This window comes from Pristiophorus japonicus, chromosome 2 (genome assembly GCF_044704955.1).
Source record: "Pristiophorus japonicus isolate sPriJap1 chromosome 2, sPriJap1.hap1, whole genome shotgun sequence".
Taxonomy (NCBI): Eukaryota; Metazoa; Chordata; class Chondrichthyes; family Pristiophoridae; genus Pristiophorus; species Pristiophorus japonicus.
In genome coordinates this window covers 269,665,063-269,690,329 of record NC_091978.1, presented here as the reverse complement: position 1 = coordinate 269,690,329, position 25,267 = coordinate 269,665,063, and the positions used below count along the sequence as shown (strand labels likewise).

At 45.5% G+C, this 25,267-nt stretch overlaps 1 protein-coding gene across 2 annotated transcripts in view; it reads left to right on the top strand.

Annotated features, from left to right (window-relative positions):
- The first annotated feature begins 7,727 nt into the window (after positions 1 to 7,727).
- Positions 7,728 to 25,267, top strand: part of klhl2 (kelch-like family member 2) — a 183,349-nt gene continuing 165,809 nt past the window's right edge. For both annotated transcript variants that reach the window (XM_070871368.1, XM_070871364.1), the window contains exon 1: positions 7,728 to 7,970. In XM_070871368.1, the coding sequence (XP_070727469.1) occupies positions 7,903 to 7,970 (68 nt within the window). In that variant the 5' untranslated portion in view covers positions 7,728 to 7,902. The remainder of the gene's footprint in view (positions 7,971 to 25,267) is intronic.

Here is a 25,267-nt window from a genome sequence, read left to right as displayed (position 1 = left end):
AACATTGTTTTTAATGTTTGATTCATGCGCTCTACCATCCGCTTGATTCCGGGTGATAGGCGATATGGAATTTCTGTTTTACCCCTGCCAATTGCATGACCTGCTGCATAACTTGTCCCGTGAAATGTGTTCCCTGGTCAGAATCGATGCCCTCTGGCAATCCCCATCTGGAGAACACTTCTTTCATAAGTATTTTTGCAGTTGTGGTGGCCGAGTTATTGTTAGTTGGAAATGCTTCGATGCATTTTGAGAATACGTCCACCACTACTAGGATGTATTTCTTACCACCAGGGCAAGTGGGTAAAGGTTCTACATAGTCTATCTGAAGTTGAGTCCAAGGGCCTTTGCCCTGTCTAGTATGTCCTAATTCTGCATGTATTTTGTACTGTGTTGGATTGTTCTGACACATATCAGGCAAATTTTGACATACCCTTTCACTCCTTGCTGTATTCCAGGCCACCAGCATAGCTCCTTCAATTTGGCTGTGGTCTTATCTATTCCTTAATACCCATTAAAATCGTGGCATTGGTAAATCAATCCTCCCCTTTCTGACACCGGGACTAATATTTGCCGTCTTTACGTACTACTCTGTCGTGGAGCTGTAAATCTTGTCCTAGGTATGGCTTGGGACATGGGCTTCCTAATTGTATGTTTTTAAGATCAGGGTCTGTAGCCTGGCTGGTTGCCAAGTCCAGTATAGGGCGGGTAACAGCAACTGGTGCCATTGGTGCGGTTTTTACATTTTCCAAGGGGTCCCATAGGAAACCTGTATGGGCTGCTTCTTTTGCTAGTTCGTCCGCCATTCGGTACCCCAAGAGGGTATTCTTAGCATGTGCTTTGACTTTGGTTATGACACACGGACCTTGGTTTGAGGTGACTGTATCAAAAATCAATTTTAAAAGTGGGGCTGTCGCTAGCGGCCTTGAGCTCCTTTACTGCCTTCTAATTTAATTGGCATCTATTCTAAAGCCTGTTTGCCATCCGGGGTCATTTTTATTACTGAGAATCCTGTGCACTGCTGCCCGTTAATACTTGTGAAAGAGCTGTCCACGTAAACGTGAGTTTGAAATTCGACTTCGTGACTGTTGTCTCTTCCTCCCTCCCTTTCTGACTGAAAGGGACCATCTAAGGTACCTGAAGTCAGAATCTTGCACTGATGTGGGTCACCGGGGTACAACATGTTTTGAGCTAGATTACTGGTCTTGGGCTGGTACTGGACTGCAATGTCCCATCTTTGGAGAAGGAGGGTCCATCGTGCGATTCGCTGGGAACTGACTAAGCCTTCCTTGAGATTTCCATCCATCAGCATTTTGATGGGGGTGTGGCGTTAAGATAATAAGGGGGCTAAGTCCCATTATGGGGGAGAATGTATGTACCGCCCAAAAGACACTGAGAAGATTCTTCTCGCAGGACTGGAAAGTTGCTTCCACTGGTGTTGTGACACATGAGGCATAAGCTACGAATTGGAGTTGTCATGCTGGTGCTGTGACAGTACCCCCAACAGGCCTGTGTTATCAGCTTAATTCCAAGCATTTTTTTTAAAGCAAAGTCTTAAGTTCAATTTTTGTCACCATCAGTAGTCCTGCTTAGAAGAGAAAAAAACAGAAACTCCATTGTAACTTTTTCAATGGGTTAATTCATCAATCCTGATCCCCTTTCTGATACTGAGGGAAACATCCAATCAAATTCGAAACTTAAAACCTTACAATGCGCAAAACAACACATTACTCTTGACAAGGTGTTGCTTTCTGAAGTCTGGTGCAGAGAGTTATCTTTTTTTTTTATTCGACAAACACAACAATGGTACCAACAATCTGTAAAGCAACACCACGCATACCAACAGCATTCATTGCAATCCTTCTGTACTCCACGCATAATAGCATTCCCTCCCTTTTCTCCACTGGTCACAGATTCTGGAATTGGTCAGAAAATTTTTATTTTAAAAATACCAAATATATGTGATTGCCTCATTTCCGGAACTTGAGGTTTTTCATACAATTTAAACCAACCAAAATTCCACCATGGCCAAAATTTGGTTTTCACAGGTTAATTAACCTCAATAACTCCAAATTAATTCAAACCAATTTCAAACTAACCAGTGCCAGTTGAAAAACTACAGACACACAGACAAATAAACATTTACGTGGTTTTTTAAACTTTACCATTCACACTGACGCATCGCACACAAGACATTTCATAACCTTTCAAACATCCATAGTATCAAATTCTATGTTCTATTTTCTTAGATTCATAGGAAATGCTTTTCTATTTTTTTCATCTCTTAAACAAACAGCTTATTACCATGAACACAATGGTTCTCTGAACCACAAATATACATTGCCATGCTTTGTACTTCCCTTTGGATCCCGCAGGGTCCTTCTGCTCACCTTGTTTCATTGTTCCCTGAAAACTCTTGCTGTCAGCTTTCAGATTTTTAAAACTGCTTTTGCAGCTACTGAGGATCTGCTTCAAGTTCACATCCCCCATCTCCGGTTTAAAAGTTCTTTTGCAGCTACTGAGGTTTTGAGCCTCTGTGCACTTTTGCCTCATTTTCTCTTCATTTTGCTCTGCCAATTTTAGCCTCAATCCCTCAACTTTGTCTGTCAATTTTCCTACGTCTGTCTGACATCCTGATTTTTCGTGCTCCCATTGGTTTTATAAAGTTTTGTTAAGGTCTCTCTGCTTAAGTCATTCTGCATAACATGCTGTCATTAAGACACATTTAGACTCTCTCTTCTTTTCTTTTTTAGTTTTGTCAAAGAATGAGTCTCCTCCGGTAAATCCGGGTGAGCTCATTGTTTCAAGCCACCCCCTGACATTTTTGATCAGGGTCTGGTTAAACTGCTCTTCCCACGACTGGGAGGTTCCACCTTTTCCTGTCATTTCTCTTCTGTCTTTCTTATTTTAATTTATTTTTACTCAAAATCGTCCCATCTGGGTCACCAATGTTGTGCAGGCAGAAATTTCGCTAGTCATGTGACGAGTAGTTGCCGGCGACGGTTGCTGAGTTAAATATCAAATTACACACTAGACAAATGACAGTATCGTTAATGTTCGTTTAATACAGGAAAAGTACAAGACTCACTACTTATACTCTATAATTCTTCGATACAGAGAAAGTACAAGATTCACCACTTATACTCTATAGTTACTCAATAAAAAGAAGTATAAGACTCACTACTTATACTCTATTTAACTCTGCTTAACTCTGCAGAAAGGCATTCCAAAGGGTGTTCCTTTCCACTCAAAATACTAACTTTGTTTAACTCTGTTTAACTCAACTCTGTTTAATTCTGCAAACAAGGCGTTCCAAAGGGTGTTCCTCTCCGCTCAAAATACTCTGTCAGTTCAACTCTATTGAGCTCAACTCTGTTCAACTCTGCAAACAAGGCGTTCCAAAAGGTGTTCCTTGCCGCTCAAAATACTTTGTTTAACTCAACACTCTCTCATAGTTATCCAATGTGTTCCAGGTGATCAATCCGGTCCTGACACTGTTCTTTCAAGAGTTGCTCCCTGGTCCCTGCTTCTGTCGAGTGTTGGTTCCGGGTTCTCGTTATGGACTGTCCAAACTTGTCCATTTTTATACCTTTTTTTGTCTCTTTGTTAACCATATGGGTTATGTTCTGTATCTGTAAAGCATGCACTCCCATGTTCCGCCACCAGGGAGCACATCCCCTGATGTCCCAAGGGATCCCAGCATCCCTTGGGAGCACTGTATATAAGCCGGCCCCTAAGGCCTGTTCCTCACTCTGGTTGTCTTAATAAAGACTGAGGTCACTGTTACCTTAACCTCCCTGTGTGCAGTCTCATCTGTGTCAGGAACACAATAACTGGCGACGAGGATACGAATCTAACGCAAAACTGCAGCAAACTGTGGGCATCCTGGAGAAGTTCACGAAGGATGAGGACTGGGAAGCGTATGTCGGACGGCTAGACCAGTACTTTGTAGCCAACGAGCTGGACGGAGAAGGAAGCGCTGCAAAAAGGAGAGCGGTCATCCTCACGGTCTGCGGTGCACCAACCTATAGCCTCATGAAGAATCTTCTGGCTCTGGTGAAACCCACAGATTAGTCATATGAGGAGCTGTGCACACTGGTTCGGGAGCATCTTAACCCACGGTTGAGCGTGCTGATGGCAAGGTATCGGTTCTACGTGTGCCAGCGATCTGAAGGTCAGGAAGTGGCGAGCTACATCGCCGAACTAAGGCGATTTGCAGGACAATGTGAGTTTGATGGCTACCTGGAGCAAATGCTCAGAGACTATTTTGTACTGGGCATTGGCCACGAGACCTTTTGACTGTAGAGACACCGACCCTCAGTAAGGCCATTGCTATAGCACAGGCGTTTATGTCCACCAGTGATAACACCAAACAAATCTCTCAGCACACAAGTGCTAGCAATGTTCATAAATTAACTGGAACTGTGTTTGCAAGCAGAAACATACAGGGCAGAAACCACAAGTCTGCAACTGCCAGCAGGCGTCAGGTGACCCAGATGACTCAGAGTCCGCAACAAAGGATGAATGCAAGGCAATTCACACCTTGTTGGCGTTGTGGAGGCTTCCATTCAGCCTATTCATGCCGCTTCAAAGGGCATGTTTGCAAGAGCTGTGGAACAATGGGGCACCTCCAATGAGCTTGCAGAAGAGCTGCAAGCTCTGCATAACCTGCTAACCACCACGTGGCAGAGGAAGATCAGTCCATGGTGGATCAAAGCAATTTCGAGCCTCAGAGAGAGGAGGCAGATGCTGAAGTACACGGGTGCACACATTTTCGACGAAATGTCCACCTATAATGCTAAATGTAAAATTGAATGGCTTACCCGTAGCCATGGAACTGGACACTGGCGCTAGCCAATCCATCATGAGTAAAAAGATGTTTGAGAGACTCTGGTGCGACAAGGCACTCAGACCAGCCCTGAGTCCCATCCACACGAAACTGAGAACGTACACCAAAGAGCTCATCACTGTCCTGGGCAGCGCCATGGTCAAGGTCACCTACTCGGGCACGGTGCACGAACTGCCACTCTGGATTGTCCCGGGCGATGGCCCCACACTGCTTAGAAGGAGCTGGCTGGGCAAAATCTGCTGGAACTGGGATGACATCCGAGCACTATCACATGTCGATGAGGCCTCGTGTACCCAGGTTCTTAATAAATTTCCTTCTCTTTTTGAGCCAGACATTGGAAACTTTTCCAGGGTGAAGGTGCAGATCCACTTGGTCCCAGAGGCACGACGCATTCACCACAAGGCACGAGCGGCACCTCACATGATGAAGGAGAGAGTGGAAATCGAGCTGGACAGGCTGCAATGCGAGGGCATCATCTCCCCAGTGGAATTCAAGGAGTGGGCCAGGCCGATTGTTCCAGTACTCAAAAGTGATGGCACGGTCAGGATTTGCGGCGATTATAAAGTAACTATTAATCGTTTCTCGCTACAGGACTAATGCCCGCTACCTAAGGCAGACGACCTATTTGCGACGCTGGCAGGAGGCAAGACATTCACCAAGCTCGACCTGACTTCGGCCTACATGACGCAGGAATTGGAGGAGTCTTCGAAGGGCTTCACCTGCATCAACACGCACAAGGGACTGTTCATCTACAACAGTTGCCCGTTTGGAATTCAGTCGGCTGCAGCGATCTTCCAGAGAAACATGGAGAGCCTACTCAAGTCGGTACCACGCACGGTGGTTTTTCAGGACGACATATTGGTCACGGGTCGGGACACCGTCGAGCACCTACAAAACCTGGAGGAGGTCCTCCAGCGACTGGATCACGTAGAGCTACGGCTGAAGAGGTCGAAATGCGTCTTCATGACAACAGAAGTGAATTTTTTGGGGAAAAGATCGCGGCGGACGGCATTCGGCCCACAGACACCAAGACAGAGGCTATTAGGAACACGCTCAAGCCACAGTACGTCACGGAGCTGCGGTCATTCCTGGGACGCCTCAACTATTTTGATAACTTCCTACTGGGGTTACGAACCCTCTTAGAGCCCCTACATGTGTTATTGCATAAAGGTGAGAACTCGGTATGGGATAAAACCAAGCTATTGCTTTTGAGAAAGCCAGAAACATTTTATGCTCCAACAAGCTGCTTCTATTGTATAACCCGTGTAAAAGACTTGTGCTCGCATGTGATGCCTTGTCGTACGGCGTCAGGTGTGTATTACAACAAGCTAACGTTGCGGGGAAGTTGCAACCTGTCGCCTATGCCTCCAGGAGCTTGTCTAAGGCCGAGAGGGCCTACAGCATGATTGAGAAAGAGGCATTAGCGTGTGTGTTCGGGGTAAAGAAAATGCATCAGTACCTGTTTGGCCTCAAATTTGAGCTGGAAACCGATCACAAGCCCCTCATATCCCTGTTCGCTGAAAACAAGGGGATAAATACTAAAGCCTCAGCCCGCATACAAAGGTGGCCACTTGCGCTATCAACATATAACTATACCATCCGCCACAGGCCAGGCACCGAGAACTGTGCAGATGCTCTCAGTCGGCTACCATTGCCCACCACAGGGGTGGAAATGGCACAGCCTGCAAACTTATTGATGGTGACGCAGCTCGCAGACTTGTTGATGGTCATGGAAGTGCTTGAAAATGATAAATCACCTGTCATGGCCTGCCAGATTAGGACTTGGACCAGCCAAGATCCTCTGCAGAACTGACATATGAGGAGAGACTGGATCGACTGGGCCTGTATTCACTGGAGTTTAGAAGAATGAGAGGGGATCTCGTAGATACTTATAAAATTATGATGGGACTGGACAGGTTAGATGCAGGAAGAATGTTCCCGATGTTGGGGAAGTCCAGAACCAGGGGTCACAGTCTAAGGATAAGGGGTAAGCCATATAGGACCGAGATGAGAAACTTTTTCACCCAGAGTGGTGAACCTGTGGAATTCTCTACCACAGAAATTTGTTGAGTCGAGTTTGTTGGACATATTCAAGAGGGAGTTAGATGTGGCCCTTATGGCTAAGGGGATCAGGGGCTATGGAGAGAAGGCGGGAGTGGGGTACTGGTGTTGCATGATCAACCATGATCATATTGAATGGCGGTGCAGGCTCGAAGGGCCGAATGGCCTGCTCCTGCACCTATTTTCTATGTTTCTATGTTTTAAACCTACGTCCCCTGTCATATCTCTTTATGTGGCTAGAAGTCAAATTTTGTTTGATAACGCGCCTGTGAAGCACCTTGGGACGTTTTATAGTTGCAATTTGTTGTTGCTGCAAACAGCAACAATAAAAATAGTTGCTGTGTTGGCAGTGTCAACAGCAATGGCAGTAACAACCAAGTGACTAGAATAGGGCACAAATTGCGGGAAGCCTTATGTTGTACAAATTGAACACAGCGACAAGCAGGTCTATAGAAAATGGTTTTACTCTATATATGCAATCACTGTTAATTATTTGCTTTTCATCTTGTAGTGTGTGTATTTCAATATATATAGTTTGCTTTTTGCTATACATGGCTTTAAATATGAAGTAGAGTTCACCACTGACTGCCAAGGATGCCTGAAGACAGGGATTTCATGATACTGCTAGACTTATCATTCACATATCACGGCTGTGTCTTCCAAGTCCTCCAACCCAGAGGGAGCTCCTAATAGACCATTACCTGGTAAATATCAGTTTGGATATGAGGAGCGGCATGAATATAAAAGTTGGAACTGGGCGAGAACCAGAAGCTTCCCAATGGGCTGAAGGCGCGGAGCATTGTGGGGTGTTGGAGGAGGTGATTTGCAGGAAGCGCCTCCCTCCCTCTCTCCACTGTCACGGTGAGCGGCCAGGCAGTGTTTGAGGGCGGGCACTCCCACAGTCACACAGACGGCCCATTGTGCAGACAATGGAGCGGGCGCGAGGAATGGAACGGCGATAGAATGGGGAACAATCGCACGCGTTCCTGAGTGGAATGGTGCAGGGCGCCGCGCTCGCTTTGCGCATTCGGGAGCAGGCGGAGACAATGGAGATACAGCAAATGTGAGTTGTGTGCCGCCCGCGGCATGGGCTCCGGCACCGGGAGATCACACTGCAGGCAGGGCGGGGCGGGGAAATCCGACCAGGGGGAAGATCCCTGCCAGTGGGAGGGTCTGGACATGGTGGTAGCCCCTCGCTAATTGTAAGGGCGAGGAGCACTCCAGCCAGGGGGAGGGGGGGCTTTGGTTGTGGAGAAGCAGCTTTTAAATGTAAAGCGATCTGGAGGGGATCGGGAAGCACAAGCTTGGATTTCTGATAGAAAATGGCCATGCAATTGTTTTTACATTTTAGAAATCCTGTAATTTAAAGTACACGTAAGAGGGTAAAGAGAGGTGAAATTAGGTCAGACTAAAGGGTCATAACTATTGAAGATGTGTGATTGTTTGTTGTTTGTTTGTTGGGGAGGTAGTGGGTAAGGTTGGAGGTACTTCTCCATAGATGTACGGCAGCTGTTGCTATAGTGAATATTCTGTTGCATGGATAGTTGTCTTGTTTTTGTTAGCGGGGGGATTTGTTGGGGTTACGGTTAAAACTAAAATCTCAATCGAATGTAGGAGATCGGGGTTTTGTTTCAGCGGGGAATCCGTTTCATGAGTGCAATAAAACATTAACATTTGAAATGTTAGGCATACCTTCATTTTTATACAGTAACAGATGTATTGAATAAATGGCACGATTATGTGTTTTGATTTGCAGTGTTGACACTAGAATTTTAGTGGTGAGTATGCTAAATTTTAATGCAGCCGCGCTCTGAACATCCACTCTAAATTTCAGTGAAGCATAATGGTGGGCATGTGAATTGTTTGTCCTGTCTACTTGAATCGTGGGGGAAAGAAATACTTGTAACATGAGTATAGACTTTGCTCTCCTGAAAGTTATGCCTAGAGTGGATGTTTTAGGCAATATTTGGGTGAAGAACTGGTAGAATTAATTTGAGGTAATGAATTATGATCAGGCAAGAAGCATATTGGCACAGTCTTAAAGCATATTATCGTATTTGTGATTTCCTGTGCCATATTTTACATTGCAGTTTATTATAATGTGTTTGTAAACAAATCTTTGCCTAACATTTTTTCATGATATATCTTTTTTAAAAAAAAGGAATCTGCCTATATTTTCCTTTCATGTGTATTTGTGTTTGTTGAACATTTGTATATGATTTCATTTATTTTACAGTCTGACTTTCAGTCTGTCCAGTGAAAAATATAATGTTGCCGTGACTGGCTCCATTGGTAAATGCACCATATCGTGTTGTATTCAGCCATACAGTTCAGTAATAACCCAGGTTTGATCTCTGGATTGAAATAACCGATCTTGGCTTTGGCGATTGCAGGGGGATGCTACAGATGGTTTCAGTGACCTTCGGTTAGACAGGGGCAAAACTGTATGGGTTCCTGTTTCTAATTTCTGTCCATTGATTTCTGGATGGAGGTACACATGTGTAGATGTTGGATGAAGACATCTCGTCCACTCTCTCTCTCCCCCACCCACCCCTCCCCGGTCTGAAATAGCTTGCCAACAGTCATTAACCAGGCCCACATACATTTTTCAAAAGTCATCATCTTGGGATATAAGGAGTAAATTGGAGGAGAGCAAAATATATAATGATGAATATACAAGTAAAAATATTTTGTATGGTATGGGCCACCACATGAAATAAGCTTATAGAGATATCTCTTGAGATTTCAAACTGTTCAGCAAAGCTTATTTGGCATGTGTGGGTTCTATTTCAGTTTTTATGAGACAATGGAAAAGAATAAATCAGACATTATTGCTTTTATCAGTTATAATTTATGCATACTGTGGAATTTCATATCTTCTCATTTTCTGCCCAAAAGGGTTGATTATCTAAAATACTCAAGCCCAACTCATCCATCATGCTGGATATAGATCCATGTGTTCATACACCTCCCCAGTATCTCACTCATGAAGCTGTTGTTTATGTGTGGCCCTAAGCAGTGAGGAGGCGATTTTAACCCTACTCGCTCTGCAGAAACCTGGCGGGAGGGCAGTTAAAATCACCCTGGCTCTTGCCTATCTGAAAGCCACCATGCTCACAACATTTGAAATTTTAACTTGCTTTCCTGCACAGGCAGCAAGGACACACATCCGGAGCCAACTGGGTCCTTTTTTTAAACATTTATTCTTTCACGGGATGTGGGCGTCGCTCGCAAGGCCAGCATTTATTGCTCATCCCTAATTGCCCTTGAGAAGCTTGAACCACTGCAGTCCATCGTAGCAGTTCTTTTCGTACACGATAGAGTGGCTTGCTAGTGGCCTTTTCAGAGGGCAGTTAAGAGTCAACCACATTGCTGTGGGTCTGGATCCACATGGGGTAAGGGTGGCTGGTCTCCTTCCTTAAAGGACATTAGTGAACCAGATGGGTTTTTACAACAATCGATCGTTTCATAGTCACCATTACTGATACTAACTTTTATTCTCGATTTATTTAATTAATTTAATTTAAATTTCCCAACTGTTGTGGTGGAATTTTAACTCTTGTCTCCAGATTATTAGAACAGGCCTCTGGATTATTAGTCCAGTAACATAACCACTATGCTACCGTACCTGCCATCATTACATAGGCATGTTGTGGCCTGATAACATCATTGAGACCCGACTCTAATTTTAACCGAGGCTTGAGCGGGGAATCCACCTGGAGTTAAATGTCTGACTGTTCTCATACTTATTTCAAATCCTGGTTGTTAGCTCATTAACGCTGAGGCCACTTGTATAACTCCTCCTACCTTCCCTTCCAAGATCAATTAACTGAAACGTGCAGGCTGGATTTCAAACCTGTAACTTTCCTATCTATTTGCACTTCAATGCATCAGCTTGACTAGTTGGTAGAACTCTTGCATCTGAGTCCGAAGGTTGTCGACTCAAACCCACTGCATGATTTGAACACACAATGTAGGGTGAGTCTTTCACTCCAATATCATCCTTTGGATTGGATGTTAAATGGAGGTTTGGCTCGGAACCACTCCCCTACTATGTCATTGAGAACTCCTTTTCAAAAGGCAAATTCAACTTGCATTTGAAGGGCATTTAGGGCTCCTATTATGTGACTTTTGTATTGTTACAAAGTGGTTTTGGATGCAGATTGATGCAAAAAGGCTTGCGTAATTTTGGAGTCAGATCCCAGTTTGACTTCCAAGTGAACTGAAGCAAGGATGTGTGAGATAATCTCTGCTACGTAGTTTCTGGCCATTTTGGCTATGCACTGGACATGGTATAACTCTAGTGTTGTGCAAAGTCAATTGGGCCCATTAAACCACCTGGATATTTTGTAAACATAGTATTTCATTCTTTCTGGTGTTATGAGAAATCCCACTTGCTCTTTCAAAACATTAAAACTGAGTTGCCGAGGAGTGGAACATGTGCAGAGCTTCTTAATTGCAGAGCTCAATACGAGACCCAGCTTGCAGTGAAACTTGGGTCTCTTGGCTGTGGATCATTTTGAAACTAGAAATGGTAGTATTGTATGCCAGCAGTCTGATATGGATTCCATTTTAGTGTGAAAATGCTTAATGTATTGTACACACACCAGTCTGCTCTGCAGAAAAACACCCCTGCAACTGGACTCTATCTTCAGAGCTCAACTTGGCCAGTTAAGCTTTCATAGGTAAGGACATCCTTGAGGACAGTCATTAGGTTTTTTTCTGCAAGGAAGTAGGTTAACATAAATCTTCAATCCAATTCAATTGTATTCTAACATAATTAATCCTTTATTAAAATAAGGCTGAAATTCTGAATGAGGATATATCTTTACTTTTTAAAAAAAAATTATTGTCAGTGGTATTTTCTCCCATTGTCAATGGACTGTTTCACTGATGTCATGGTTTAATCTCATCCATGTGCTAATATTTTCTACTCCCAACAGCACAATAATACTCACTGGAAAAAATAATGTGTGTGTTTGATTTTATATAATGAAAAACATAACATTTTTGGCATAGTGGTAATATTTGGAATGCTGGATTTTAATAATACACCCATTCATTATCAAGATTTTAAAATTGCTATTCTATCAGTGTTTTACTTCAAATATTTTCCCCTTTTGGGGGAGTGGGGAGTTGTCATGGCCTGCCTGTATTCCCCACAAAGTTTATGCTTGAATTTAAGTATTTGCACTTCAATGCATCAGCTTGACTAGTTGGTAGAATTCTTGCATCTGAGTCCGAAGGTTGTAGACTCAAACCCACTGCATGATTTGAACACACAATGTAGGGTGAGTCTTTCACTCCAATATCATCCTTTGGATTGGATGTTAAACGGAGGCTTTGTCTGCCAGTATTCAATATAAATGCATTATTCAAAAGGAAGATAGATCTCTTGGTCTTCTGGTTAACATTCCTTCATCAAACACCACCGAAACAGATTAATTAGTCATTAATCTCGTTGCTGTTTGTAGGATCTTACAGTGTGGTGGCCTCTCTCTCATTTTACCCTACGCAAACCAGAGATAATCCAAAACTCGGCTGCCAGTGTCCAAACTCGCACCAAGTTCCGCTCACCCATCACCCCTGTGCTCGCTGACCTACATTGGCTGCCGGTTAAGCAATGCCTCAATTTCAAAATTCTGATCCTTATTTTTAAATCCCTCCATGGCCTTGCCCCTCCCAGCTCTGTAAGCTCATAGTCGACAGAGCAGTGGTGATACCTGCCCTCCTATATGGCTCAGAGACATGGACTATGTACAGCAGGCACCTCCAAAACACTGGAGAAGTACCACCAATGCTACCTCCACAAGATCCTGCAAATCCACTGGCAGGATAAGCACAACAACATCAGTGTTCTCCCTCGGGCCAGCATCAAAGCACTGACCACGCTCGATGAGCTCCACTGGATGGGCCACATCGTCCGCATGCCTGACACGAGACTCCCAAAACAAACTCTCTACTCGGAGCTCCGACACGGCAACCGAGCCCCAGGTGGGCAGAGGAAACGCTTCAAGGACACTCTCAAAGCCTCCTTGAAAAAATGTAACATCCCCACCGACACCTGGGAACCCCTAGCCCAAGACCGTCCAAAGTGGAGGAAAAGCATCCGGGAGGGCGGTGAACACCTCAAGTCTCTTCGGCGAGAACAAGCTGAAGCCAAGCATAGACAGCGGAAGGAGCGCGCGGCAACCCAGGCCCCCCCCCCACCCACCCGTTCCTTCAACCACCGTCTACCCCACCTGTAATAGAGACTAGGTCCCGCATTGGACTCTTCAGTCACCTGAGAACTCATTTTGAGTGTGGAAGCAAATCATCCTCGACTCCAAGGGACTGCCTATAATGATGAATCTCCTCCAGCCCCACAACCACCACCATCCCCGCCCCCCTGCTGAGATGTCTGCACTCCAAGTTCTGCCCTCTTGAGCAGCCATGATTATAATCACTCAACCATTGGTGGCTGTGCCTTCTGTTGCTTAGGCCCGAAGCTCTGGAATTCCCTGCCTAAAGCTCTCTGCCTCTCGACCTCTCTTTCCTCCTTCAAGACTCCCCTTAAAACATACCTCTTTGACCAAGCTTTTAGTCACCTGCGCTAATTTCTACTTTTGCGGCTCTGTGTCAAATTTTTATCTCATAATACTCCTGTGAAGCACCTTGGGACATTTCACTGTTAAAGGCGCTATTTCGATACAAGTTGTGCAAAATGGCTGCTGTGTTTGCCTGGTCAGCAATAGTCACTGCACTTCAAAATATTTTAAGATATCAGAGATATGATCGATATATCCTAGCTATTTTATAAACTGTGCTTTGTATAGCTTTCTCACTGTAGTAAGTACAAAAGGTCTTTTGTTAACAATCATTTATTGCTCATCTGTAATTTGCATGTGTTTTGCACTATATGTGGGCAGTTTGAGCACTGACCGGGGGATGCTCCTAAGAGTTGTATGTGACGGTGTATGTATGCATTGGCATATATACACCCTCACCATTTGTAAAATGGCTGTTGTGACACACTTAGAATTTTGAAACTGTTCCCTCACCTCACATACAGAAAAAACTTTGTAAATACCTACTGTACATTTACTCTGTGAAACATGGGAATTAATTGTTAAATGCACCACAGAAAATAATTTACAAATACTTGGTTTCAATACTGTTCACAGACAGCTTTATTAACAAAGCAGATGTTAATGTGCTGTGAAAATGAAACCTATTGGCAGTGGGTTAGAATTTCACTGGGTTTTGGCCGCAATTTGACCTTCTGCGGCGAAAACCCAGTCGGTGAGATCTTCCGGCACCTTTTTGCGGCGGCGTTTCCACATACCGCCGGAGAGAGGTGTGCCGATGTGTAACGCCACAGATTGCGTTACCGTCGTAATTTCTTAGAAACATAGAAAACAGGTGCAGGAGTAGGCCATTCGGCCCTTCGAGCCTGCACCACCATTCAATAAGATCATGGCTGATCATTCACCTCAGTACTCCTTTCCTGCTTTCTCTCCATACCCCTTGATCTCTTTAGCTGTAAGGGCCATATCTAACTCCCTCTTGAATATATCCAATGAACTGGCATCTACAACTCTCTGCAGTAGGGAATTCCACAGGTTCACAACTCTGAGTGAAGAAGTTTCTCCTCATCTCAGTCCTAAATGGCTTACGCCTTATCCTTAGACTATGTCCCCTGATTCTGGACTTCCCCAACGTCGGGAACATTCTTCCTGCATCTAATCTGTCCAGTCCCGTCAGAATTTTATATGTTTCTATGAGATCTCCTCTCATCCTTCTAAACTCCAGTGAATACAGGCCCAGTCGATCCAGTCTCTCCTCATATGTCAGTCCTGCCACCTCGGGAATCAGTCTAGTGAACCTTCCCTCAATAGCAAGAATGTTCTTCCTTAGATTAGGAGACCAAAACTGAACCTCATAATCCAGGTGAGGCATCACCAAGGCACTGTACAACTGCAGTAAGACCTCTCTGCTCCTATACTCAAATCCCCGAGCTATGAAGGCCAACATACCATTTGCCGCTTTCACCGCCTGCTGTACCTGCATGCCAACTTTCAATGACTGATGTACCATGACACCCAGATCTCGTTGCACCTCCCCTTTGCCTAATCTGCCGCCATTCAGAAAATATTCTGCCTTCGTGTTTTTGCCACCAAAGTGGATAACCTCACATTTATCCACATTGTACTGCATCTGCCATGCATTTGCCCACTCACCGAACCTGTCCAAGTCACTCTGCAGCTTCTTGGCGTCCTCGTCACAGCTCACACTGCCACCCAGCTTAGTGTCATCTGCAGACTTGGAGATATTACACTCAATTCCTTTTTCTAAATCATTAATGTATATTGTGAACAGCTGGGGTCCCAGCACTGAGCCCTATGGCACCCCACTAGTCACTGCCTGCCATTCTGAAAAGGACCCGTTTATCCTGACTCTCTGCTTCCTGCCTGCCAACCAGTTCTCTATCCATGTCAATACATTACCCCCAATACAATGTGCTTTAATTTTGCACACCAATCTCTTGTGTGGGACCTTACCAAAAGCCTTTTGAAAGTCCAAATACACCACATCCACTGGTTCTCCCTTGTCCACTCTACTAGTTACATTCTCAAAAAATTCCAGAAGATTTGTCAAGCATGATTTCCCTTTCATAAATCCAAGCTGAAATTGACCGATCCTGTCACTGCTTTCCAAATGCGCTGCTATTTCATCTTTTAATTGCTTCCAACATTTTCCCACTACTGATGTCAGGCTAACCGGTCTATAATTACCCGTTTGCTCTCTTCCCTCCTTTTTTTAAAAAGTAGTGTTGCATTAGCTACCCTCCAGTCCATAGGAACTGATCCAGAGTCGATAGACTGTTGGAAATTAATTACCAATGCATCCACTATTTCTAGGGCTACTTCCTTAAGTACTCTGGGCTGCAGACTATCAGGCCCCGGGGATTTATCGGCCTTTAATCCCATTAATTTCCCTAACACAATTTCCCACCTAATAAGGATTTCCTTCAGTTCCTCCTTCTCGCTAGACCCTCTGTCCCCTAGTATTTCCGGAAGGTTATTTGTGTCTTCCTTAGTGAAGACAGAACCAAAGTATTTATTCAACGGGTCTGTCATTTCTTTGTTCCCCATTATAAATTCACCTGAATCTGACTGCAAGGGCCCTACGTTTGTCTTCACTAATCTTTTTTTCTTCACATATCTACAGAAGCTTTTGCAGTCAGTTTTTATGTTCCCAGCAAGCTTTCTCTCATACTCTGTTTTCCCCTCCTAATTAAACTCTTTGTCCTCCTGCTGAATTCTAAATTTCTCCAGTCCTCAGGTTTGCTGCTTTTTCTGGCCAATGTATATGCCTCTTCCTTGGATTTAACTCTATCCTTAATTTTCCTTCTTAGCCACGTTTGAACCACCTTCCCCGTTTTATTTTTACTCCAGACAGGGATGTACAGTTGCTGAAGTTCATCCATGTGATCTTTAAAAGTTTGCCATTGCCTATCTACCATCAACCCTTTAAGTATCATTCGTCAGTCTATTCTAGCCAATTTACGTCTCATACCATTGAAGTTACCTTTCCTTAAGTTGAAGACCCTAGTTTCTGAATTAACTGTCACTCTCAATCTTAATAAAGAATTCTACCATATTATGGTCACTCTTCCCCAAAAGGCCTCGCACAACAAGATTGCTAATTAGTCCTTTCTCATTACACATCACCCAGCCTAGGATGGCCAGCCCTCTAGTTGGTTCCTCGACATATTGGTCGAGAAAACCATCCCTAATACACTCCAGGAAATCCTCCTGCACCATATTGCTACCAGTTTGGTTAGCTCAATCTATGTGTAGATTAAAGTCGCCCGTGATAACTGCTGTACCATTATTACACGCATTTCGGCACTCTCCGCCACGCCCAGAATACCGACAGTGTGAAACCTGTGGCACAGTCCTGCCAGCGGTGGTAAGTATGCATAGCTGCAAAAGAGATACCTTAAAGTTTTTATTTTTTAAAATTATTTTTCAGCGATTTTAGTAGGTAAGGGTTTTGTGATTGTTTTTTGCAATTCCAGCCCCACCCCCCAAAGGCCTCTCTCGCAGCGTTACCAGCCTCAGACTAAAGTTGCCGAAACTCGTGGTTTGTGCTGCGAATCCTTGTGCAATGCCGAGTTTACCGAAGTAAAGGCTGAAATTTAGGCCTAAAAACAGTGGCACAGCAAAAACGGTAATTTTGGCGTAAAACTAGCATTTTCGCCGACAACTGAAAATCTAGCCCACTGAATTTTTTATAACGAAGGCAAAATACTGTGGATGCTGGAAATTTGAAGCAAAAACAGAAAATGCAGGAAGTACTCAGCAGGCCAGGCAGCATCTGTGGGTAGAGAAACAGAGTTTCCTGTCGACCTTTTGTCAGAACTGAAAGATGTAACCGGTTTTAAGCAGGTGCAGAAGCAGGGAAAGGAAAGAGCAAAATGGGAAGGACTGTGATAGGGTGGAAGGTAGGAGTGATTAAATGACAAAGAGATGATGGTGCAAGGTAAAAGGGAGTGATAATGGTACAAGTAAAGAAACAAAAGGTGGGTCTGGAGGATCTGTAATTGGCAACGGGCAACCGAGTTTTGGATGACCTCTGGTTTATGTAGGGTAGAACGTGGGAGACCAGCCAGGAGTGCGTTCCCCTCCACCTTTCAGTGCTTGTTAAGAATATGTTCTTTCTTTCCGAACACTCTTCAGCTCTGACGAAGGGTCATCGACCCGAAATGTTAACTCTGCTTTCTCTCCACAGATGCTGCCTGACCCGCTGAGATTTCCAGCATTTTCTGTTTTTATTCCAGATTCCAGCATCTGCAATATTTTGCTTTTGTGTTGTGCATTGGAATAGTGAAGTCTAGACGTAACAAAGGCATGGATGAGGGTTTTAGCAGCAGATGAGCTGAGGCAGAGGTGGAGACGGGCGATTGTTAGAGGTGGAAATAGATGGTCTTAGTTATGGTGCGGAAGCTCATTTCTGGGTCAAATATGACGCCGAGGTTGCGAGCAGTGTGGTTCAGCCTCGGACAGAAATTGGGGAGAGCGATGGAGTTTGTGGCAGGGACTGAAAACAATGGTGTCAATCTTCCCAGTGTTTAATTGGAGAACATTTTTGCTCATCCAGAACTGGATGTCAGACAAGCAGTCTGACAATGTAGAGACCTTGGAGGGGTCGAGAGAAGTGGTGGTGAGGTAGAGCTGGGTGTCGTCAGCGTACATGTGGAAATTGATGTTGTGTTTTCAGATGATGTTGCCAAGAGGCAGCATGTAGATGAGAAATAGGAGGAGACCAAGGATAAATCCTTGAAGGGCACCAGAGGTAACGATGCGAGAGTGGGAAGAGAAGCCATTGCAGGTGATTCTCAGGCTTCGATTAGATCGATAAGAATGGAAACAGTAGCATAGTGATTAAGTTACGGGACGAGTAATCCAGAGACCTGGACTAATGATCCGGAGACGCAAGTTCAAATCCCACCACGGCAGTTGTGGAATTTAAATTCCGTGAATTAAATAAGCCTGGAATAAGAAGCTTGTGTCAGCAATGGTGACCATGAAACTACCGGATTGTCATAAAAACCTATCTGGTTCACTAATGTCCTTTTAGGGAAGGAAATCTGCCGCCCTTATCTGGTCTGACTCCAGACTCTCAGCAATCGGGCTGACTCTTAACTGCCCTCTGAAATGGCCTAGCAAGCCACTGCGTTGCAACAAACAGCTACAAGAATAAAACTGGACGGACCACCCGACATCGACCTCGGCACTGGCTTCGGACACAACAACGGCACACCCAACCCAGTTGGCCCTGAAAAGTCCTCCTCACTAACATCTGGGGACTTGTGCCAAAATTGGGAGAGTTGTCCCACAGACGAGTTAAACAACAGCCTGACATCGTCATACTCACAGAATCATACCTTTCAGCTAATGTCCCAGACTCCTCCATCACCATCCTCTGGGTATGTCCTGTCCCACCGACAGGACAGACTCATCAGAGGCAGCGGTACACTGGTACCTCGTTTTTAGGTGTGCCTGGTGCTGCTCCTGGCATGAAGTCCCATGGCTCCAGGTTAATCGTGGGCAATTACCACATGTGCTGATTACCACATACCGCTCTCCCTCAGCTGATGAATTAGTACTCCTCCAGGTAGAATACCACTTGGAAGAAGCACCGATGGTAGCAAGGGCACAGAATATACTTTGGTGGGGGACTTCAATGTCCATCATCAAGAGTGGCTCGGTAGCACCACTACTGACCGAGCTGGCCGAGTCCTAAAGGACATAGCCGCCAGTTTGGGCCTGCAGCAGGTGGTGAAAGATCTAGCGCAAGGGGAAAAACCTACTTGACCTCGTCCACACCAATCTACCTGTCGCAGATGTATCTATCCATGACCGCATTTGTAGCAGTGATCACCGCGCAGTCACTGTGGCACTGTCTTCAAACCCTTCATCGTGTTGTGTGGCACTACAACCATGTTAAATGGGATAGATTCAGAACAGATCTAGCAGCTCAAAACTGGGTATCCATGAGGTGCTGTGGACCATCAGCAGCAGCAGAATTGTATTCCACCACAATCTGTAACCTCATGGCCTGGTATATCCCTCATGCTACCATTACCATCAAGCCAGGGAACCAATAGTGGTTCAATGAGGAATGCCAGGAATGGCACCAGGCACACCTAAAAATGAGGTACCAACCTGGGGAAGCTGCAACAAGGACTACATGCATACTAAGCAGCATGCTATAGACAGCTAAACGATCCCACAATCAACGGATCAGATTAAAGCTCTGTTGTCCTGCCACATCGTCGTGAATGGTGGTGGACAAGTAAACAACTAACAGGATGAGGAGGCTCCATGAATATCCCCATCCTCAATGATGGCAGAGCCCAGCACAAAATTGCAGAAGACAAGGCTGAAGTGTTTGTAACCTTCAGCCAAAAGTGTCGAATGGATGATCCATGTTGGCCTCCGCCTGACGTGCTCACCATCGCAGAAGCCAGTCTTCAGCCAATTCGATTCATACCATCAAGAAGCGGCTCATTGCATTGGACAAACTAGGTCCTGATAATATCCCGTCTGTAATGCTGAAGTCTTGTGCTCCAGAACAAGCTGCACCTCTAGCCAAGCTGTTCCAGTGCAGCTACAAAACTGGCATCTACCCGACAATGTAGAAAACTGCCCAGGTATGTCCTGTCCACAAAAAACAGGACAAATTCAATCCGGCTAATTACCGACCCATCCGTCTACTCTCAATCATCATCAGCAAAGCAATTGAAGGTGTCATCGACAGTGCTATCAAGCGGCACTTACCAATAGCCTGCTCAGTTTGGGTTCAGCTAGGACCACTGGGCTCCAGACCTCATTACAGCCTTGGTCCAAACGTGGGCAAAAGAGCTGAATTCCAGAGATGAGATGAGTGACTGCCGATGACATCAAGGCAGCATTTCACCGAGTGTGACATCAAGGAGCCCAAGTAAAACTGAAGTCAATGGGAATCGGGGGGGGAAACTCTCCATTGGCTGGAGTCATACCTAGCACAAAGAAAGATGGTTGTCCTCCAACGACTACAATCATCTTAGACCCAGGACATCGCTGCAGGAGTTCCTCAGGGCAATGTCCTAGGCCCAACCATCTTCAACTGCTTCATCAATGTCCTTCCCGCTATCATAAGGCCAGAAGTGGGGATGTTCGCTGATGACTGCAGTGTTCAGTACCATTCGCAACCCCTCAGAAAATGAAGCAGTCCATGCCCGCATGCAGCAAACCCTGGACGACATTCAGGCTTGGGCTGATGTGTAGCACGAAATGTTACTTGCCACTTAAGTGCCAGGCAATGACCACCTCCAACAACCAAGAGTCGAACCAGCTCCCCTTGATATTCAACGGCATTACCATCGCCAAATCCCCCACCATCAATATCCTGGGAGATCACCATTGACCAGAAACTTAACTGGATCAGCCACATAAATACCATGGCAACGAGCAGGTCAGAAGCTGGGTATTCTGCGGTGAGTGTCTCCCTTCCTGACTCCCCACAGCCTTTCCACCATCTACAAGGCACAAGTCAGGAGTATGATGGAATACTTGCTTGGGTAAGTGCAGCTCCAACAACACTCAAGAAGCTTGACACCATCCAGGACAAAGTAGCTGCTTGATTGTCTCCCCATCCACCACTTTAAACATTCACTCCCTCCACTACCAGTGCACTGTGGCTGCAGTATGTGCCATCTATAAGATGCATTGCAGCAACTCTTCACGACTTCTTCGGCAGCATCTCCCAAACCCGTGACCTGTACCACCGACAAGGACAAGGGCAGTAGACGCGTGGCAGCATCATCACCTGCAAGTTCCCATCCAAGTTACACACCATCATGACTTGGAAATATATAGCCGTTCTTTCATCCTCGCTGGGTCAAAATCCTGCAACTCCCTCCCTAACTTCACTGTGGTTGTACCTTCACCACAAGGACTACAGCAGTTTAAGAAGGCGACTCACCACCACCTTCTTGAGGGCATTTTGGGATGGGCAATAACTGCTGGCCTTGCCAGCAGCGCCAACATCCTGGAACTACTTTTTAAAAAAAAAAAAAAATGGAAGCAGACTAGTGCAGTCCCACCCAGCTGGATGACAGCGAGGCGTTGGAGAAGGTTGGAGTGTTCTACTGTGTCAAAGGCTGCAGAAAGTCAAGAAGGACGAGGAGGGATAGTTGACATTTGTCACAGTCACAAGGATGTTATTTTGTGAATTTGAGAGCCGTTTTGGTACTGTGGCAGGGGCCGAAACTTGATTGGAGTGATTCAAGCATGGAGTTACGGGAACGCTGGGCACGGATTTGGGAGGTGACAACACGTTCAAGAACATTGGAGAAGAAAGTGAGTTTGGAGATGGGGTTGCAAGGACGGAGGTGGTCAAGGGTTGGTGTTTTGAGGATAGAGGTGATGATGGCAGGCTTGAGGGAGAGGAGGATAGTACCTAAGGAGAGAGAACCTCAAAGTTTGAAGACAGAGCTGGAAGATTCTCAAGCGGATTGATTCTTCAGCAGAGTGAGGAATTTTGTGAGCGCAGGAATTGGTGGAGAGGAGCAAGACGGTGAAGATGTCTGACAGAAAAGGAGAGGTGGAGCCACCGAACCCAAGGTCTCGAAGTTAATAGACACGATAGCAGACCTGTGGGACAGTGAGAGGAGCGGCCGCAGATAAAGGTAGGCCCAAGAGCTCAGAGGAGCACGAGTGTCAGAGTGAGGTAAGTGATGTCAGCGCAAGGGAAGGAGCTGATTGGTGAGCAGTTGTTTTTTTTTAAGGCTTCAGTTTATTTCTGCTAACTAACTTTAAAAAAAAAAAACATTTAGTTAATAGTCGAATGAATAAAGGCATGGCAGGGCAGCTTGGTCCAGCAGAATGCACATCTTGTGCCATGTGGGAACTCCCGGACGCTTCCCGTGTCCTGGACAACTATGTGTGCAGGAGGCGTCAGCTGGAGGAGCTCGAGGTCCGGGATTCAGATCGTGAGCAGCAGCTGGCATCACTGCGGTGCGTCCATGAGGCTGAGAGCTACGTCAATGGCCTGTTTCTGGGGGCAGCTGACGAGTGCGCAGGCAGAGAAGGAATGGGTGGGTGACAGACAGAAGAGGAGGACCAGGCAGGTTGTGCAGGAGTACCCTGAGTGCATCTTGCTCTCCAACCAGTAGTCTGTTCTGAGTACTGGTGAGGGTGATGGTTCCTCTGGGGAGTACAGCCAGAGCTTGGTCCATGGCATCACGGGTGGCTCAATTGTACAGGGGTGGGGAAGGAAGAGGAGAGGGAAGAAGAGGGGTAAAGACAAGGAAAGCAATGGTGGTAGGGGATTCGATAGTTGGGGGAGAAGAAGGATTTTTGCGGCCACAGACATGACTCCAGGATGGTATGTTGCCTCCCTGGTGCCAGGGCTAAGGATGTCACTGGTTGCAGAACATTCTTGGGCGGGGGGCCTGAACAGCCAGAGGATCATTGTCCATATTAGTACCGATGACCTCAGTAGAAAGAGGAATGAGATCTTGCAGGCATATTTTAGGAAGCTAGGAAAGAGATTAAAAAGCAGGACCTCCAAGGTAGCAATCTCTGGATTACTCCTGGTGCCATGCGGAGTGAGTATAGAAATAAGAGGTTCGAGCAGATGAATGCGTGGCTGGAGAGATGGTGTAGGAGGGAGGGCTTCAGATTCCTGGGGCATTGAGGTCGGTTCTGGACAAGGTGGGATCTGTACAGGTCAGACGGGTTGCACCTCAACAGAGCTGGTACCAGTATCCTCGTGCTGTTGGGGAGATGAAGTTGGCAGGGGGATGGGCACCAGGATGTAGCAAAGGGCACAACAGATTGGGAGAGACGGATAGCACTAGAGCAAGAAATAGTAAGGTTTTCGGTGGGGTCCAGACTAAGAGAGAACACCGGATGGTCTAAGATAGGTTTACAGTGTATGTGAATGCACAAAGCATAGTAAACGAGGTTGGTGAGCTGCAGGTGCAAATAGCCACGTGGCAATAAATGAGACTTGGTTCAAAAAAAGGCAGGATTGGGTGTTAAATATTCCTGGATATATGGTGCTCAGGAAAGATAGGGAAGGAAAGATAGCAGATGGCGTGGCAGTATTGGTTAAAGAGAAAGTTACAGTGCTGGAGAAGGAGGATGTCCTGGAGGGGTCAAGGACAGAATCTATATGGCTAGAGTTAAGAAATAACAGAGGTGCCATTACAATACTATGTATATTCTATCGGCCACCAACTAGTGGGAAAAATATGGAGGAGCAAATTTGCAGAGAAATTACTGAGATGGAAGAACTATAGAGTAGTGATAATGGGAATGGGCTGATGTGTGGTGCGAATGTTAATTGCCAGGCAATGACCATCTCCAACAAATGAAAATCTAACCACCTCCTCATGATATTCAACGACATTACCATCGCCAAATCCCCCACCATCAACACCTTGGGGCCATCATTGACCAGAAACTTGACTGGACCGACCACATAAATACTGTGGCAACGAGAGCAGGTCAGGGGCTTCAACCAGCCTAATATATAGACTGGGATAATAGTGTGAAGGGCAGAGAGGGAAAAGAATTTCTGAAGTGTGTTCAGCAGAACTTTCTTGATCAGTATGTTTCTGGCCCAACGAAGCTGGAGGCATTGCATTGCTGTATCTGGTTCTGGGAAATGTGGTAGGTCAACTGGAGCAAGTATCAGTAGGTGAACAACACTGATTATAGTATCATAAGGTTTAGATTAGCTATGGAAAAGGACAGGTAGAGTAAAAATGCTTAACTGAAGGAACGCAAATTTCAGTGGGATGAGAACGGATCTAGCCCGGGTAAATTGGAATCAAAGATTGTCAGGCAAAACTGTAGTTGAAAGTGGACTGCCTTTTAAAGAGGAAATAGTTTGGGTACAGTCGAGATACATTCCCACGAGGGGGAAAAGTAGGGCAACTAAAGTCAGAGCTCCCTGGATGATGAAAGAGGTAGAGAGCAAGATGAAGCAGAAAAAGAGCGCGTCTGACAGATGTCAGGTTGAGAATACATCTGAGAATCCAGTTAAATATAGAAAGTTCAGAGAAGTGAAAAAGAAAATGAGTGGCAAAGAGAGGGTATAGGAAATGTTGCGTATGCAATAACTAAATAGGTTTATTACCGTGCACTCAATCAGGTGCGACCTGACTACTTTGTTAGCTCTCAAAGTGAGGATTAAACATGGAGGCTTTCTTTATATACAAGGGCTGCACGTGTGTGTCTGTGGCCCAGTGACCTCCAACGGTCGCTCCCCCTGGTGGCAGGTAAATCCAGGCATACATACATTACATCATTTTCCCCACCCCCCAAGATCTTGGTATCAGTCCTATTTACAAATTGAGACGGTCCGGGGCTTTCTGCTCCTTAGTTGATCGTCTCCGTTCAATTCCAGATCTGGGTGAGCTCTCCGAGTCATTCATGACTTAAGACTGGGAAACTGATCTAATGGGAGAGGCAGTGTACATGTTGAGGATTGAAGATCCAGATTAATTGACAACAGCAGGGTCTTCTGATAGCTGAATATGAATCGGTTGGTCATTGATGGTGTCTTCTTCAAGCTGTTCCGGTTCATCTGTGTGCCGCAATTTCGTCTGACCAATGTACTTCCTGCATATTTGCCCATTAGTGAGCCTGACAATAAGCACCCTGTTACCTTCCTTGGCTGTAACAGTGCCAGTGACGCACTTGGGGCCTTGACCATAATTTAGCACACACACAGGATCATTAATAGAGATGTCGCGTGACTGCTGATGTTGATGTCTGTTTTCGACGTGATCGTTAAGATCCGGGTGGACAAGCGAGA